Raw genomic sequence first — 19,034 nt, 5'->3', positions numbered from 1 at the left:
TGATTATCCACAAGGCCTCGCATTAACACAGGTCTCCTCAGCAGACGTGAAGAATGTCCATGTTTCCTGTTGAAAACTCTACCTCACGTTGCTCTTGCTTTCCTAAGTTGTTAACAAAGCTGTATTTAGTGGGTAATGGAATACACTAATGGGAACACGTAATATCTTGTCTTAGGGCTTTGAACCAAGAGGGACCACGATAGGACAGAGGCTGGTCACGTGGAATAACATGATGCGAAACACAGGGTACAAAGCAACATTGGCCAACTATCCTTATAAGTATGCAGAGGAGCAAGCCCGAAGGTAATCACTTACTTTATGTGACTTTTAGATAAAATACTTCTTAGTGAAAATTAAAACACGGGGCTCAGTTGCCACCCAGTTGTCACTGAAATGTCTTGCTGGACTGTGATGAAAAGGTGGCACTTTTCTTCCTTACACATGGAAAAATTAATGTTGCTCACGTGAATCCTTTTGGCTTAGCATCAGATGCTAAGTAGGTTAGAGCTTTGGGACCGAACTGTAAGAATCTGCCCATCTCCTTGTAATAGCTCGGACTTTTTTCCATTCAGCCACCGGGATGACAGATGGTCAGACGATCACCATGAGAGAGAGAGAAGAGAAGTAGACTGGAACTTCCAGAAAGACAGCTTCTTCTGCGATGTTCCAAGTGAGTGGACGGAGCAGCTTCCTGGGGTCAAGGTGCAATGGGTCCAAGTCTAGCACTGCAGCCTGCCCAGCAGTTCCTCTGGTTCTGTAGCTCGAGATGCCAGCTAAGGTTGTGAGTTTTCCTGGGATAAAGATGGAAGGGAAGGGTGCTGTTCAAATTGAAGGCAGAAGTTAATAAAATTTCCTACCTTGTCTGAGCCTTCAAGTCGTATGTCAAATCCCTTTTCCTGTGTGTTTCTGAATCAAATAACAAGTACGAATTCTTAGTGGAATATAAGTAATCTGTCAGCAGAAAGGCTTTATAGCTTTGTTTAAATGAAAGCGAACATAGTAAGAGCTGTCCGCGGCGCATGCCTGAAGACCCAGCTACTGGGGAGGCTGAGGCGGAAGGTGTCTGCACCAAGTTCCCTATCAATATGGTGACCTCCCAGAAACATGGGACCTTAATGGGTGAAGTGGCCCAGGTCAGAACAGAGCCCTGTTCCCTCACTTAACAGTGGTAACAGAGACCCAAGCTTGAGTGGGTCGGCCGGGCTGCAGGGGACGAGTGGGTGTAGTGCTGAGGATTGTAGCAGTGGTAGCTGAAGGAGCTGGAGCTGCCTAACCACGGCAGAACGGGGCATCACGGGATTGAGCCCTAGACATCATAAGGCTGAAGATTACTATGTGGAACCAATGGTCTCTAAAGGTTGCCGTCCATCTCTAGTTAGAGACACGTAGTTATGCTTAAAGCTGGCTTGTTCCCGGCAGCTGCCCGGGAGGGATGCGCAGGAGGCAGTGAGGAGCTACTGGTGGCAGTGGCTGCTCAGTGGGCAGAGTGCCTAGGAATGAGGATTGAGGGGAGTCGTTTCAACTGAGCAAATATTCATAGTAACGTTCTTTCGGTTTCAATGTGTTGAAAACTCCCTTCATTGATAGCCCCTGCCTCATTAGACAGCAGAGGACCCTCTAAGATCTGACATCTCAGATGAGAGGGGAGAGAGGAGATCCAATCTTGTGCCAGTTCTCAGCAGCAGTGCAAGTTCAAGGTCAAGCATTCTCTGCCTCTTAAATCACAGATTACAAAAACTGAATTCTGATTATTTCTACAATTAGGCTAGTTGTTTTTGTTTTTCCTCTCAAAGTACTATTATTATACATTGCTTAATCAGCTTGTGTTAATGTCTTAGTAAGAACAATAGCAAATTCAGGGTGTAAGTCTAGTTTTGTTTCTAGTAGTCCCCACCGATAGCTATCTGGGCAGTAAACTCTGGCTTGACTAAAGCCTCGTGGGCTCCAGGGGACTGGCATACGTGTTTCTTCCTCAGGGCTGATTTCCTATCCAAACACAGTCTACATATGACAGTAGCTCTTTGGTGAACGTGTGTGTTTGCTAAGGACAACTGAATGATCATGAATAAAGCCATTTATAAAGATTATCATACATTTGTCAGTTGATTTGCTAACAAAATTAGGCACTTTAGGTAAAGTTAACCTACTTTATCTCCTTTGATACATTCTCAACCTTTTAAGTAAGCCAGACAAGCCTTCTCATAGAGTGCCTGCCTCCGTTCCATTCTCAGGATTATTTGACATAGGTCTTGTCATGGTCGTCATGCATTGAGTAGGTACAGGCTTTGAGGTAAAATGACACTAACACACACATTCTCCTGAAACTTATCAAAGAAAAGATTTCCCTGCTGCTAACAAATTGTCTGTGCAGTTTCTTGTTTGAATTGTTTGTGAGTTCCAACTCTAGTCAAATAAATAACGTATAAACATTTTCCTTTCGTCTTCCCAGGTGACGGGTACTCCAGGGTAGTGTTTGCTTCAGCAGGAGGGGAGACTCTGTGGAATTTACCTGCAATTAAGTCCATGTGTGATGTGGATAATTCCAGGGTATGTAACACACCGCAGCTGAAATCTCTTCAGCACAATAAAGTCATGTTACGGAACATCTGCCTCTGCCTTGCTGTCTGACCACTGAAAGGCCGACGGGGCTTTCCACTGTGGAGCAGGCCCCAGCAGGCCGGTGTGCTGTGGGGATGCCAGCGTCAGAGTCCTGTGTTTCCCCGTCTTTAGAAACACACTGCCTTCTTTAATAAAGAGCCCCCTCCTTTGCTGCTCATATCCTCTCGCTATGCTAGTCTTCTCCTACTGGATCTTCTTAATTCAGTGTCTCTGCTCTGCACACTGCCCTCCCCTTGTCATATCTGCCCCTGCCCTCATCACACTGCCCCTCTCCTTTTCACATCACCCCTCCCCTCACCACATAGCTCCTCCCCTCGTTACTTGTCATCATTGTCACTGTACAGTTAAAGGCATACCTGCCTCTCTTGCAGTCAGTGATTACTCCAGCCAGTGATTTCAAAGGAGATCTTGGGAAGCAGTCTAGGAAAGGGTGGAGAGGTGGGGGAAGGGGGCATCAAAAGACCTTAGTGCAGTGCCTGTCTCAACGAACTCTGCTCCAAACCAGATTCCTCCAGCTCTAACCACCTTGCTGCTTTGGAAGACACTAAGATTTAGGAGGACAAGCACTTCCTGTGAAGCCAGCCAACTCCGAGGCCAGAGACTGGCCCCACCCTCTATGCTTTGTGCTTCTGTACTGAAGACTGTCCCCCACCCCTGGTTTTGTGTCTGACTTGCTGCCCTTGCCATTCTCTACCTGAATGGCCATTAAAGAGTCCACGCGGCCTGGAATAAGTTTGATTCAGCTTATTCTCTTAGTATGTGTTAGACGCTAAGCCTTCAAAAGCAGCCCTGTGCCTTTCAGCTGTGAAAGCAGTGTAGTCAGGGCTTCATCTGTGTGTATGTGTCAGGTGATCCGTGTGAGGTAGCTTACACGGAAGGGACACCTAAGCAAGAACAGGCGGAAGGAATATAGAAAGGGGAAATACTGGGAGGGAAAATGAAAGTGAGGAGAGACTTGCCCTCAATTAAGCAAAGCCTGCAGGGAGCTGTAAGTGACCTACCGGTCACCAGACAACAGAATCCCTTCCAGTGGCATTATTCCGCCCAAGCCACCAAGGGGTAATAAGTTAGATGTGTTTTGGAAACTGTAACTCACGTATGTGGAAGCCAGAGGATAGCCTCAGCTATCGTTCCTCACACTGGGCTGGGACTCGCTGAGTAGACTCAGGATAGCCTCAGCTATCCTTCCTCACAGTGGGCTGGGACTCGCTGAGTAGACTAGATTGTCTGGCCAGAACACACAGGGATCTACATGTCACCGTGTCCCCAGCACATGCCAGCATGCCTGCCTGGGTTTGCTGTGATTTGTGAGCATGGGTTCTGGGATTCGAACTCCGGTCCTCATGCTGACATAGCAAGCACTCTGCAGACTGAGGCGTCTCCCACCTCCTCTCTCATCCACTTGGTAAAAGAAGTATGATGTTATGTACAAAGTTCCTTTTTTAATCTATGTGTGTGTGCGTGTGTATGTGTGTGTGTGTATCCATGCTTGCGCACGTACATACACACCTGGGTACACCTATCACAGCACACATGTGGAGACGAGAGGAAACTTGCAGGAGCCAGTTCTCTCCTTCCATGTGGGTCCTGGGGATTGAACTCAAGTCCTCAAGGCTGGCTACAGGCACCTTTACCCACTAAGCTATCTCACCAGCCCAGTTCTTACGAGCATGTTTACAAAGTGAGAATTTGGCAAACAGACCCAAAACATACATCCAAAGGAGTATTGCATATGGCTAGTTGCAGACCTACATTAAATGATTAAACAGTCATTTGGGAGCCTAAAAATGGGCTCTCCTTCAAAAAACATAGTCATATTTGTTAAATCTTGTTAAATTAACACCCCTTTGAAACCAGTTGCAAGTGTGATGGTATTCTGATCTTGCATTCTGGTCTGGGAAAAAGTGAACTGTCCATTTGACATGTTAGATAATAAGTTGGGTCGACAACTCCACAATGAAATGACTGCTGGAGTGGTTTCCAGTCCCTGGTTGGAGCTGCCTTGGTCATTTATGTTTGTTACAGTGCCCTGCCTCCTTGAAGGCCTTCCCTTCTCACCCCTCAGGCCTCATTATTGATGTAAGTGCTTAGCCATTAACACTTCTCAAGCTAATGGGACCAAGCCGATGTAATGATCCAGAGCAGGGAGCTTCAGTGTCTGTGCATTGGCCCCGGATGGCGCAGCACCTCAGTGAGCCAGATGGTCCCTTGTCTTCTGCCGTGTGTGTGCAGAAGGGGGATGCCACCTGTGTTCTTAATTCAGAGGGGCTTCCAGGAAGAGTGGCTGTTTCTCATGCTGCTGTCCTGTCCACCTCCCCACTGAGGTGTCCCTTTCTTAACCCCCATTGCTTTTCTGACTCTCTCCAGTCCTTGATTCTGTCCTACAGGACCCACTGACAGACAGACATTCATAAATGGAAGGGTCTCTGTGAACCTCACTCCACTGGAAGCCCTTTACCTGTGCTAGTCTCTGCACATTTCAGATGTTGGAGCTTTGAGGACTCAGCTCGTAAAAGGGACTTGGAATTCTTTGTCTGAGAATCTGGCTTCCTAGATGAACCTTCATGGACTGCTGGAATCTCCAGCATCTCAGAGGCCTGTGTATTTTCTGAGGCTCCTTCCAAGGGGCCTTTGCCTTTACTCCCCTTGAAGCCCCCTCCCTTCAGCTCTCTCTGTGGAGAGGAGAGCCCAGGAGTCAGCTGAACCTGCTAGTTGGTGCTTAATCTTCCTTTTGTCCTTTCTCGGCTTCTTAAAATACCTCTAACTTAGCCAGTCCGTTTTAATGTTAAGGTATCATTTAAACACTTCTGGTTTCTCTCTTCTCTCTCTCCTCTCTTTGTACCCCCTATTTTAAGTCAACTCCACCCCTGCTACTATCTAACTAGGGAGCTGTGCAAAGACACGTCACAACCACACAGGAAGAATGATTCCCCAACTCCCATGGTGAGTTGCTAGGATTAGAGGGCTGTGTTCCCTGGGGGGGAGGGGGACTGCCTTTCGGAAACCCTATCTTATTTTTATGAACTTCTAAGGTTTTGGAATTATTCCCAGGGATCCCTTTTCCCAGAGCATGACAAGACTACATCTGCCTCCTACATAAAGAGATACCTAGCTGCCAGTCTGTCCGCCTCAGACTACACTACTATACTAGTCTGTATTCACTAGTCAAGACAGACTAGTTACTGCCACTGATAAGACACTTTCAGACTTGGCACTTCCTCTGCCCCATATGTCCACACAGTGCACTGCTCGTCCAGTTATAACTACATACCTTTGTCTGCTTTCTCTGCCACTCGGGAGGGTAAACTGAGGGCAAGGGCCACAGTGTCTTCCCACAGAGTGCAGGTTCTCCAGGCAGGAGTGTAGGGCCTCGCTGGATGTGTGAGCACTCCCCAGTGCTCCAGTCTTCAGGATACTTAGAGCATGCCCATCATAATAGCTTTCTCTGTGACTCTATTGCTTACCCCATTTGAGACCTTAAAAGCGTTCTTTTCCAAATGTTGTAATCAGCTAACACCACTGTCCCCTGGAGAAAACTAGCAATGCCACACCCCTGTCCCACTGGTAGCTGTGTTGCTGTTAGCTCTGCTTGGCCATTTCAGCAGTTGCATATATGTCCTTCTAGCGGGGCTCCTGCAGTTCCTCTGTGGGATAAACTATCATCTGCCATAAATACTGGAGATGCTGTTTTAGGGCCCCATGACTTACTAGCTCATTTTTCTCAAGTTAAGATATGTGAATTTTTGAACTTGGAAACAAATATGAATTATCCTGTCTTAGAATTCTGTGTTTTCAGAAATACACTTTAAAATTGATTGTGTGTGTGTGTGTGTATAAGTAAAACTTACTCTCTTGCATTTAGATAATAACTCTGGCTTATTTTTTCCCACTAAGAATTATCCCAAAAAAATAATTTTGATTTTTGGTTTTGATGTTTGAGGATTTTTTTTGCCCCTGTCTTGGTTTGGTTTCTTAAGACAGGGTCTCACTGTATAGCCCTCGCTAGCCTGGAACTTCTATGTAGATCAGGCTGGCCTGGAGCTCAGAGCTCTAGGAAGACCTCCAACATGATAATGAATCTCCACGTGCAATTCCAGCCCACGGCCTCCTGGCACCGTCCACACCTCTCCCCACATACTAGCTCCAGTTTACCCAGGCCTTAGGGAATGATATGTAACCCGGTTCTTAGGTAAGTCAGCTTCTAAAATGATTGGGTGTGCCAGCCAACTTCACTGCCTTGGAAAGATACTTTAATGAACAATTGACAAAGCCTACTCTAAGCCAGATACAGACTGGTTTAAATCTCGTTAGAAAAACTCTCCACACCTTCTCTGAACTTTGGAGTGGTTCCCTAGACCAACCTTTGGTAAATAAAGTTGAGGGAAAGTGGTAAGACCGGGCCACCTTAGCTCTGGTGCTCCCGAACACAAGGCTCTGGTCAGGCCCAGGAAAGGGGCTGATTCCTAGTCTAATCCTAAGGAAAGAGGACGTGGCTTGTCTAACCTAAGAGTGGGAACTGAACCAGCTTTGTAATCCAGCAGTGGTCATAGTTCCCTGTGACAAGGCCAGCCTTGAGCAGAGAAGCTTTTCCCAGGGACAGCATTCTGTGAGACGCTGCCATCGCAACCCCGAGCTGCCACAGGTCCCAAGTGAGCCCGCTGCCATTCACCAACAGAAAAGTTCCCAGAAAGGGTTTTAGCCAAACTGTATAACCTAAGAACTAAAATTCTACCTTTTTGTTTGTTTGTATTTATTTGTTGCGGTAAATCTCCAACCCAAATATGCCCCAGCAATGAAAACACAACTCAGTTAATATGAATACATGCTGTGCACCTAGATTGGGCAGATCTGCCGCTACACTACCATCTTCCACATCTATGAGATCCTTAGAACTTGTGGTTTCTCCAGGCCATGTGCTTCTGCTCCGCTTTTCTTCTTCCTCCTCCTCTGCGTCTTCTCTCTCTCCCATTTTTCTCCTTCTTCTCTCTCCCAACCTTCTGCTCCACCTCCCTTTATCTGCCCAATCATCAGCTCTCCTATATTTTACAAATTAAGGTGGGAAACAGGTTTATAGGAAATCACCTGAGTGCTGACTCAAAGCCCCTCACAGGAGAACAGAATTAACATCAAATATAATTAGCCCTAGGGCTATCCACAACTTATATTTAAAATCAGAAATGAAAATGTTTTAATCTTAAAAAATTGACCCTTCTCACCTTATTTCAGTAAACAGTCTAAATTATTCAAGAATCTACTCACTTTTTGATCTGTCAAATAGAGTTCTATCTGCTCTGTTCAGACTGACAAAGTACCTTAGTCTAGATAATTTATTTTTAAAGATAATTTCTTTCTCACAATTCTAGAAACTGGCAAATTTTAAAATCAAGGGGTTTGTGGACTCAGGATCCAGTGAGTACCTGTCCCCTCTAAGGCAGTGCCATATCTGTGTTATCGAGATGTGGCACCAAAAGGCACCAGCAACTCCCTCGAGCCACTATTATAAGGGCGCTAATCCACTGCTATTTACCAGGAAGCTCTGCCTGTCTGTACTGTCACCTCGGAGATCAGATTGTACAGGGCAGTTTGGGGGTGTATTCCAGCCAGCTGTAGGACCTTTAGGACCAGCATCTTTGCTTTCAACTGTGTCTGTTGGGATTTGTGGTGACTTTTATCACCAAAATTTTTGTTCTGAGAACCAGGATTTTAGGGAAAGCAGCAGTTGGACAGTTGAATCCTCGCTCCTGTGCGTGACACACTGTAAAGCCTTTATCACTTCACAGGGACTCTGGAAAGACTAAGTGGGTGTTATGTTTATCTCCCTTCTTCAACCACACTCAGTACTGGTCCACATGACATTACGCCTGTATGCCATTCCCAAGCAGGAGTTTGCTGCTCAAAGTCTAGCAGCCTGGTGAATAGCTACAAGATGAGATAGTGGAGGGTGGCGGGGGGTGGGAGGGGAGCTCACCTGTGTACACACCGACTCAACGCTGTGAAGGAGGATTGTTTAGCTTCTGGGCCTGCCTTGTGCCTAGAGGCAGGAGGGACCTGCCTGGTGGAGAGCTTGTTTAAACTCCAGTCCTTCTGCATGTCTGTCTCTACAGATCAGATCCCACCCCCAGTTCAGCGATCTCTGCCAGAGGACCACTGCCGTCTCCTGCTGCCCGAGCTGGACCCTGGGGAATTACATCGCCATTCTGAATAACAGATCATCCTGTCAGAAGATTGTTGAGCGAGATGTCTCTCACACGCTGAAGCTGCTCCGGACCTGCGCCAAGCACTACCAAAACGGCACCCTGGGGCCAGACTGCTGGGACAAGGCGGCCAGAAGGAAGGACCAGCTCAAGTGTACCAACGTGCCGCGCAAGTGTACCAAATACAACGCCGTGTACCAGATTCTCCACTACCTGGTAGACAAGGACTTCATGACCCCAAAGACGGCTGACTACGCCGTGCCAGCTTTAAAGTACAGCATGCTCTTCTCCCCCACGGAGAAAGGGGAGAGCATGATGAACATTTACCTGGACAACTTCGAAAACTGGAACTCCTCGGACGGCATCACCACCGTCACCGGCATCGAGTTTGGCATCAAACACAGCTTGTTCCAGGATTACCTCCTCATGGACACCGTGTACCCCGCCATCGCCATCGCCATCGTCCTGCTCATCATGTGTGTCTACACCAAGTCCATGTTCATCACGCTCATGACCATGTTTGCCATCATCAGCTCGCTCATCGTCTCCTACTTCCTCTACCGAGTCGTCTTTAACTTCGAGTTTTTCCCCTTTATGAACCTCACTGCGCTCATCATCCTGGTCGGGATTGGTGCGGACGATGCTTTCGTCCTGTGCGACGTCTGGAACTACACCAAGTTCGACAAGCCTCGCGCAGAAACTTCAGAGGCAGTGAGCGTCACCTTGCAGCATGCAGCCCTCTCCATGTTTGTCACCAGCTTCACCACTGCCGCTGCCTTCTACGCTAACTACGTCAGCAACATCACGGCCATCAGGTGCTTCGGGGTGTACGCGGGGACCGCCATTTTGGTGAATTACGTCTTGATGGTCACCTGGCTCCCGGCTGTGATTGTTCTGCATGAGCGATACCTCCTCAATATATTCACCTGCTTCAGGAAGCCCCAGCCACAAGCCTACGACAAGAGCTGCTGGGCAGTGCTCTGTCAGAAGTGCCGCAGGGTGCTCTTTGCCATCTCAGAGGCATCACGGATTTTCTTTGAAAAGGTGCTGCCGTGCATCGTCATCAAGTTTCGCTACCTTTGGCTCATCTGGTTCCTTGCCCTGACTGTGGGCGGGGCCTACATCGTGTGCGTAAACCCAAAGATGAAACTGCCGTCGCTGGAGCTGTCCGAGTTCCAGGTGTTTCGGTCCTCTCATCCTTTCGAGCGCTATGATGCCGAGTTCAAGAAGCTCTTCATGTTTGAGCGGGTTCACCACGGAGAGGAGCTGCATATGCCCATCACGGTGATCTGGGGTGTGTCCCCAGAAGACAGCGGCGACCCTCTGAACCCCAAGAGCAAAGGGGAGCTGACACTAGATAGCACGTTCAACATTGCTAGCCCGGCCTCCCAGGCCTGGATTTTACACTTCTGTCAGAAGCTGAGGAACCAGACCTTCTTCCACCAGACGGAGCAGCAGGACTTCACCAGCTGTTTCATCGAGACCTTCAAACAGTGGATGGAGAACCAGGACTGTGACGAGCCTGCCCTGTATCCCTGCTGCAGCCACTGCAGCTTCCCCTATAAGCAAGAGGTTTTCGAGCTGTGCATCAAGAAGGCCATCATGGAGCTGGACAGGAGCACGGGGTACCATCTGAATAACAAGACCCCAGGGCCAAGGTTCGACATCAACGACACCATCCGGGCCGTGGTGCTGGAGTTCCAGAGCACCTTCCTCTTCACCCTGGCCTACGAGAAGATGCAGCAGTTCTACAAGGAGGTGGACTCGTGGATTTCCCACGAGCTGAGTTCGGCCCCCGAGGGCCTCAGCCGCGGCTGGTTTGTCAGCAACCTGGAGTTCTATGACCTGCAGGACAGCCTTTCCGACGGCACCCTCATCGCCATGGGGCTCTCGGTGGCCGTTGCCTTCAGTGTGATGCTGCTGACCACGTGGAATATCATCATAAGCCTGTATGCCATCGTCTCCATAGCTGGAACCATATTTGTCACAGTCGGGTCCCTGGTCCTGCTGGGCTGGGAGCTGAACGTGCTGGAGTCCGTCACCATCTCGGTCGCAGTCGGCCTGTCTGTAGACTTTGCCGTCCACTACGGGGTGGCGTACCGCTTGGCTCCAGATCCCGACCGAGAAGGCAAGGTCATCTTCTCTCTGAGCCGTATGGGCTCTGCGATCGCCATGGCTGCACTGACCACCTTCGTGGCCGGGGCCATGATGATGCCCTCCACGGTCCTGGCTTACACGCAGCTGGGCACGTTCATGATGCTCGTCATGTGTGTGAGCTGGGCCTTCGCCACCTTCTTCTTCCAGTGCCTGTGTCGGTGCCTGGGGCCACAAGGCACCTGCGGCCAGATCCCTTTCCCTACAAAGCTCCAGTGCAGTCCCTTTTCCCACACCTTGTCTGCAAGGCCTGGGGACAGGGGACCAAGCAAAACACACGCCGCCAGTGCGTACAGCGTAGATGCCAGGGGCCAGAAATCCCAACTGGAACATGAGTTTTACGAGTTACAGCCCCTGGCATCTCACAGCTGCACTTCCTCAGAGAAGACTACGTACGAAGAGCCACACGCCTGCTCTGAATTTTTCAACGGCCAAGCAAAGAATTTAAGGATGCCTGTGCCTGCAGCCTACAGCAGCGAACTCACCAAAAGCCCCAGCAGTGAGCCAGGCTCAGCCTTGCTGCAGTCCTGTCTGGAGCAGGACACTGTGTGCCACTTCTCTCTCAATCTGAGATGTAACTGCCGAGACGCCTACACACACTTACAGTATGGCTTACCAGAAATCCACTGCCAGCAGATGGGTGACTCCTTATGCCACAAGTGTGCCTCCACTGCAGGCGGCTTTGTCCAGATTCAGAATGTGGTGGCACCTCTGAAGGCCTCACACCAAGCCACGGAGGACCCTCTGCATCCTGCCCAGCACATGCTGCCCCTAGGAATGCAGAATTCTCGGCCTAGGAATTTCTTTCTCCACTCAGTGCAGCACTTTCAGGCCCAAGAAAACCTGGGTCGCACCAGCGCACACAGCACAGATGAGCATCTTCCCAGGACAGCAGAGCCGTCACCGCCACTGTCTGACAGCAGGAGCAATGAGTCTTTCCAGAGAGCTTGTTGCGATCCTGAGAATAACCAACGGAGACTCTGCAAAAGTAGAGACCCAGGGGACACAGAGGGCAGTGGAGGGACAGAAACCAAGGTCTCTAGTTTACCAAACCAGACTGACGAGGAGGAGAAGCAAGTGGAGCCAAGCCTGCTGCAGACCGATGAAACTGTGAACTCAGAACATTTAAATCATAACGAATCAAACTTTACATTCAGCCATTTACCAGGGGAGGCGGGCTGCAGGTCCTGCCCAAACAGTCCACAGAGTTGTAGAAGCATCATGAGATTGAAGTGCGGGTCTGCGGACTGCCAGATGCCAAACCTTGAAGCCAATGTGCCTGCTGTACCAACACACTCAGACCTGTCTGGCGAGAGTCTGTTAATAAAAACACTATAATAAATCTAGCATTGCATTCAGAAGCACCTGCCTCCGTCGTTCTTTTGACTTAGGGGTGAGATCTGGGAGCCTACAGAGGGAGCCTAACAGCAGGCATGTTCCATGTGTCACCGTGCTTACAGTCATGTTGTCATTGTCTTATTCTATCTGAACAGTGAACAAGCTCACAGATCTTGTGAGTGTGTTGAGATTATTGGATTTTCAGGTTAGTATTTTATTTTTAACTTCAAAAAGTAGCTCTTATACAGTCATATGCAGCTCAGCTTCTCCGTGTACCGGCCTGCCGCAGCGAGTCACACTGGCTCTGTTCTCTCAGACAGTACGTTGCCTGGTTGTCTTCACTGTCCTGTGTTTGGCTGGTGGTAATTAAGTCTTTGCATTGCTCAGCATAGACGCTAGGGCTCACATTGACAGATACTTCAGTCAGAAACCAGGAACTAGGCAGCATTAAAATGTGCATTAGTTAAAAATCAATGCCAAGGACCTTAGTAGTACACTCTTCTTGTCTTCCTAAGTGTCCCACAGGACGCCCTTGGCACCTCTATATCCAAGTGGTCTCTTTCTGAATCAGCCAGACAGATGGTTGTTGTTACACCTCCTAACCTAGGAGCCATGAGCATCATCACCTCGTGTATGGCGATGGCTGTGTTAATACCACAGAAAGAGAGACCAGGAGGTCTGTGACCATCCATGTAATGTAATGAGTGCCGCCTTGTGTTGGGAGATGGTTGTGTTAGTACCACAGAAAGAGAGGCTTGAAGATCTGTGAGCATCAATGTAGTATTGTGCTTCCGAGGGCACATTGGATTGTGACACAGATGGACCCAGGACCTCCTGAAACCTTGGGAGTAAGGGATCTTGTTTGTAGAATGTTGCCTCCATTTCTGGTCCTCGGGGGCCATGCTCATAAGGTTTCTCTCACCATGTCTCAGGACAGGATGGCTTCACCATGCAGCTAACCCTGGGAATGCTAAGCCTTCGGGCACCGTCTTTGATGATACCACGGCATGTGTCAGATCAGTGTGTGGTAGGAGCTGTCGGTGTGTTCCTTCTGCCTACTGCTTCAGATGACAGCCCCAGCAAACCATGTCGTCTGACACCGGGTACATCCCTGCTCACTCACGGATAGCCCATTGCCTCCTGGAGCTACACCTCCAGCTTGTTCCTCCGAAGAATCTGGTGGGAATATTCCTAAGTAGAAAAGTTTCTTTTGAAAAATCTTAGTGGTTCTTTCCTAAGAATAGTTTTCCAAAATATCTCTATAATCCTGGGTAGGGTAGCTATCAAGAGCTGAAAGGGGTCCAGTGAGTCATTAAATCTAGCTCCTTCCCATCAAAGCACATCGTCTGCTTGGATGCTGCTATGACAAGTGACTTCTATGCCTGCCTCTCTTGAGCTGCTCTGTTACTCGGGCTTCTTTCAAGTCTCTGAAGCAATGCAGACACTTCTGACATCTCGACCACTGGATACCCCTGCAGGTGCTGGGTCCTCCCACGAGCCCCCTTGGCTCACTCAGTTGTCCTTCTGTTTATCAGATGGTGTGGTTGTGATCTTCCTGGGATGAGCTCCAAGTGTGTGGTACCCAGAACAGTCTGTTGACAGCACCCTGAGGAAGCCTGTTCCGGGGGAGATGGGATGCTGCTCCTGCTGGCTCGCTCACACATAGAAATACTGTTGGGCTCGGCATCAACAGCCAACCCTAGAGAAGCCAGCTGTGCCTCTGGCACAGGGCCTGGTGCTGAGCGCTTATAAGCAGTATCTGCTTGCCCCTCTGCATTTCACTCTTTGGTGAGATGACCTGCAGGAGATGGGAGCCTGGACTCAGTGCCCATGTGAGCATCTTTCTTTTTCTTTGAAATGTGTAACCATCCAGTTAGCTAATGAAACTCCAGGGCCTCAGAGCATGTATGTTCTCCACCAAGCCCCCACCATCATGTTCTACCTGGTAAGGAGCCTCCAGTGGCCTTTGTCCCTCCCCTGTTCTGCTTATTGGCCCTGAGCCTGCTGGGCCCGTTGAGCTCTTTGCACAATTACCTAAGAGCAGACTTGAACTTTGAACTCCCTGGGTTTCATAAAGGAGATGATTGGTTGGCTGGCTAGTTGGGTTGGGTTAGATTTTAGCATTTTATTTTATTTTAATAATTTTGTTGCTAGAAATCCAAAGCTTTGAACATTTTCTTAATTCTCCACGACAGTACAGAAAAGCATTGTTACTTCTCCTGTTTCACAGGAGAGTTTCCCCCGTTGTCCCCTAAAGGTGATGGATAAAGCAGAGAAGAACTTCCGCATGGGCAGAAGAGCCCCTCGCGCCTGTGAAACACTTGGAGCATGAAGGGCTCAGGCACGGTGGTTTTACCCATGTCCCTATACTTCCACAGAGCCCATCTTGCATGGCTGAGTTCCTGTCCCATATTGGGCCCTCCCTCCCCTCCCCTCTTCCCCTGCAAGGCTGCTTTTCAAATTCCCGTTTGACTGAGAAGTGGACTTGGCCAAGGAGAAGACATTTTTTTTTCACAAGGAAAAGCTTATTGTTTGAAATAATCTCACAGCTTCATCTGAGTGTTTTCTTTCTGGTATGTAATTGCTATAGACGTACATCCTTCTACAACAATTATTTTTCAGAGATCATCTTAAGCTGTTACTTAAATTTAATTTCAATAATCTCTGCCCTAGCCTCAATCATTCTAAATATAAAACCATGTGCAGGCGTGTTGTGTGGAGCGCTTTTACAGATGTGATCTACAGGAGTTTAGGAAGTGTGGCTAGCTCCATCACCTCACCTGGAAGCCATCTCTCTGCCAGCAGTTAGGATAGTTTCTGAAAGAAAAAAAAAAAATGAAGCTTGGTGACTCCAAAAACAGCTGCATGTCTTCATATATTAATGAGGAGAGTCGTTTTAGGGGGGAAAAATCAGGGCTGTATTTTTTTAAAAGGAAAGAACTGATTTTATTTCTCATAAAGCTGGAGCATAGTAAAATGTAGGAATTTGCTGAAATCATGACATTTTTATTTTAAAATGCAAAAGAAACTATTGTATCTACATGGTTATATACTTGGTATCTTTCCAGATGTTTGCTGTTATTTATCTCCGGTTGGTTGAAAAGGCATTTTTCCTTAGCCATCTTTACTGATATTTGGCTTTATATATGGGGTTTTTGCGGTGTGCATCCAGGGAAAGCAACATGGTGGTCCAGCGGGGCTTCTGCCTGTTGTGAAAATAATATTTTAACGGCCAAACTTTTGTATTTTGTAAGGGAAGAAGAAGGTGGTGGGTTTCTTTGTGTTGGCGTCATAAGCCAAAGGGTGCACACCCTGGGTCAGTGCATAGTAACCAGGGCCAAGCAGTCTGTCAGACATAAAAGTAGACAGTGGGAATGCCAGCTGGGATTAGAGGCAGGGGTGCTGTTGCAGTTTTTAGAGGGGCACATGGGAGAAACAATGACATTTCAGAAGCCCTTGTCCCAGAAAGGGCTCTTCCCAGTTTTGAGTTCCCTAAGTCAGTGGTCCATGCAGAGCTTAGCCTGCAGTTCCCTCTGGTAACACTGAGGCGATCCATGCCAAGTCTTGAGCTAACAGTCAGCACCTCCACCCTTCTCCCCAGACCCCTCAGATGAGGTACATCTCTTGACTCATTCTGACTCATACCAAAAGACGACCTGGACTCCACATTGTAGAGTCAGCTGCCGAGACAGCTAAACCTAGACGTTGGCGCAGTAGTCTCACGGTTTGTATGCACCTCTGATGAAATCTCTCTACCTTCCTGAAAAGCAACAGGCCATTTATTTTCTACAAGAAATATCTATCTTTAGAGCCAAATTTGATTCTCAAGAAGTTGTTTTATTTTGAGACAAAGTGGCTGAGTAAAATTCGCCGGCGTTTTGTCTGTCAATTAGTCGTTTTTGTGTGTTGTGTTTTATTTTGTTTTGCTTTTTGTGTTGTTTGGTTTTGCCACCCTTGGAATTCAACCTAGGGTCTGGAGCTAATTAGACAGTTAGAGGAAAAAAGGATTTACTGAGTAAACCAATAATCTAAACAAGATTACAAAGCCTGCCTGGGGAAAACGCTAGAATTAAAAAACAAAAAACAAAAAACCTGTAACCCTGCTTTTACAATGTGATATGGTTGTTAAAAATCTCATTAGTGGAAACCTGTCTACTAGGGCTTTCTCTGAACCATGAATTAAATGCAGGGCAAGAATAATGACAGCTCGTCCCCATTCAGATTGCCCTTGGTGTGGCCTCTCTGCTCCCTGGTGCTCCCTGGCTCTCTCTAACCTGAGGAAGCACCCAGTCTGCAATGTGGTTTCTGTTCTCTGTGCTGGAGCCAACCAGCTTGCTTCCCTGAGATCCTGGGGAGCAAGCCTCTCTCCAGCTACAGTTCTGTTTGCAGAGGTCTGAGGAAAGGCTCTGCGGAATAAACTAGCCCCTGGCGATACGCAGACCTACTGAATGGCCTTTCCAGATCTAGGATGCTTCTCGCCTATAGCTCAGCAGTTCTTGACCCGTTTAGGGCCACATATCAGAAATTTACATTACGATAAATAACCATAGCAACATTACAGTTGTGAAGTACAATGAAAACAATTTTATGACTGGGCAGTGGTGGCGCACGCCTTTAATCTCAGCAGTTGGAAGGCAGAGGCAGGCAGATTTCTGAGTTGGAGGCCAGCCTGGTCTACAGAGTGAGTTCCAGGACAGCCAGGGCTATACAAAGAAACCCTGTCTAAAAATAAACCAGGGGCTGGTGAGATGGCTCAGTGGGTAAGAGCACCCGACAGCTCTTCCGAAGGTCCGGAGTTCAAATCCCAGCAACCACATGGTGGCTCACAACCATCCNTAACGAGATCTGACTCCCTCTTCTGGAGTGTCTGAAGACAGCTACAGTGTACTTACATATAATAAATAAATAAATAAATAAATAAATAAATAAATAAATAAATCTTAAAAAAAAAAAGAACAACTGCTCCAGGGTGTACAGTTGTTAATCATTTGTGCCAGCAGGGGATAGAAGGGGGGGACGACTCCAGTTGCCTGGCACCGTGCCTCACCCCACCCCCACCTTCATGCACAGCTGCTTGGGCCCCAAACCTTTCTTCTGGAAGGCAGAAGTTTGGAAGGATTGAACTGAACCTGAAGTGTGTTACATCATTCCCTCCCAAACCACAACTTTGGATTTCCTTGCTCTAGAAAGGAGCCTGGGCTCTAATGTGCAATGAGGGGAATTTCTTCATCTGGACCCTGTTCCAAGGTGGAGAGATGTCTGTGTTCTCTGCACATCTATATCCTGTCTGGGGCTTAGGAGAGTCACACCAATAGGGCTTTGGCTATCCTGGAGGTAAATAGGAAGCCACCACCTCCTCTGGTTCCAGGTGCACCATAGTGGGAGAATGTGACCTGCCTGCGCCTTTCCGGGACACCCAGACTCACCTGTAATGTCCATGGCCTGGCAGTACCACTGTCTGGCCATGTGTTTATCACTTGACTGACTCCTAGACAGCAGGCATGTGCTTCATCTACTGGTGAAGACTGCTGGTGACAGACTGTGACAGAAAGTCTCCCTCATTGGGGACTTAAGACAGGGTCGACAGTGACAAAGGCCAGCTGCCTCCAAACTTCTGCCTTCCAGAAGAAAGGTTTGGGGCCCAAGCAGCTGTGCATGAAGGTGGGGGTGGGGTGAGGCACGGTGCCAGCCAACTGTAGTCACCGCTTCTCAGGAGGCTGATGATAGGGGAGGAGCCCTTGAGTTCAGCAGTTCAAGGCCAACCATGGCAATGCACTGAACCCGGTCTCCAGAAATCAATCCATATATTGAAATGATGAACTGTGGAAAAGGTTGCATCTAAACTTCAGATAGTTAAGGACACATTTCTGTCACAGTGTTTGCCGACTTGATGCAAACATGGATGTATCTAAGAGAGGAGAAATTGCCTCCCACACATTGGCCTGATGACACTGGGGTCCGGGTTCTTGATTGCTGGTTGGTGTTGGAGGGCCCAGCCCAGCCTACTGTGCTATCCCTGGGCGGGTGTTCATGGCTGTATAAGAAAGCAGACTGAGCAAACCATGGAGAGCAAGCCAGTGAGTAGCATTCTTCTACAGCCTCTGGTTCAGTTCCTCCCGCCAGATTCCTGTCTGAGTTTCTGCATTGGCATCTGTGCTGGCTAGTTTTGCCAACTTGACACAAGCTAGAGTTATCTGAAAGGAGGAACCTCAAGTGAGAAAATGCCCCTGTAAGATCCAGCTGTACAGCATTTTCTTAATTACTGTTTGATTGGGGGGGGGCGGGGGCTGTCCCCTTCTGGGCAGTGCCATCGCTGACCTGGTGCTCCTGGGTTCTATAAGAAAGCAGGCTGAGCAAACCACGAAGAGCAAGCCAGTGAGCAGCACCCCTCCCTGGCCTCTGTATCAGCTCCCGCCTCCAGGTTCCTGCCCTGCTTGTGTCCCTGACCTGACTTCATTCTGATATGGATTGTGATGTGTAAGTGTAAACCATTTAAGCCCTTTCCTCGCCAAGTTTCTTTGGTCATGGTGTTTCATCACGGCAATAGAAACCCTAACGAAGACAGTTTCTTCACTGTAACTAGTAAACCAAATAGAGCTTTTCGTCCCAATGTCGCTTTTACTCATAATGTTTGTAGCAGCAAGAGGTTGCAAACTAGGGCATGTTAATGTATTTTTTTTTAATTATCAGTTTTTCTTAATCCTGAACTAGCTCCCAAATGAATGAGAT

At 48.2% G+C, this 19,034-nt stretch overlaps 1 protein-coding gene across 3 annotated transcripts in view; it reads left to right on the top strand.

Moving 5' to 3' along the window:
* The window catches only part of Disp1 (dispatched RND transporter family member 1), a 130,125-nt gene extending 117,797 nt beyond the window's left edge, over positions 1 to 12,328 (top strand). For 2 of the 3 annotated variants that reach the window (XM_021158768.2, XM_021158753.2), the window contains 4 exons: positions 176 to 303; positions 573 to 670; positions 2,450 to 2,547; positions 8,724 to 12,328. In XM_021158768.2, coding sequence (XP_021014427.1) covers positions 176 to 303; positions 573 to 670; positions 2,450 to 2,547; positions 8,724 to 12,305 — 3,906 coding nt within the window. In that variant the 3' untranslated portion in view covers positions 12,306 to 12,328. The remainder of the gene's footprint in view (positions 1 to 175; positions 304 to 572; positions 671 to 2,449; positions 2,548 to 8,723) is intronic. The other variant, XM_029479203.1, reaches the window with a different exon arrangement.
* The last annotated feature ends 6,706 nt before the right edge of the window (positions 12,329 to 19,034 follow it).

This window comes from Mus caroli, chromosome 1 (assembly GCF_900094665.2).
Source record: "Mus caroli chromosome 1, CAROLI_EIJ_v1.1, whole genome shotgun sequence".
Taxonomy (NCBI): domain Eukaryota; kingdom Metazoa; phylum Chordata; class Mammalia; order Rodentia; family Muridae; genus Mus; species Mus caroli.
The sequence above is the reverse complement of the archived record's forward strand: the minus strand, read 5'-3'. Positions and strand labels throughout refer to the sequence as shown.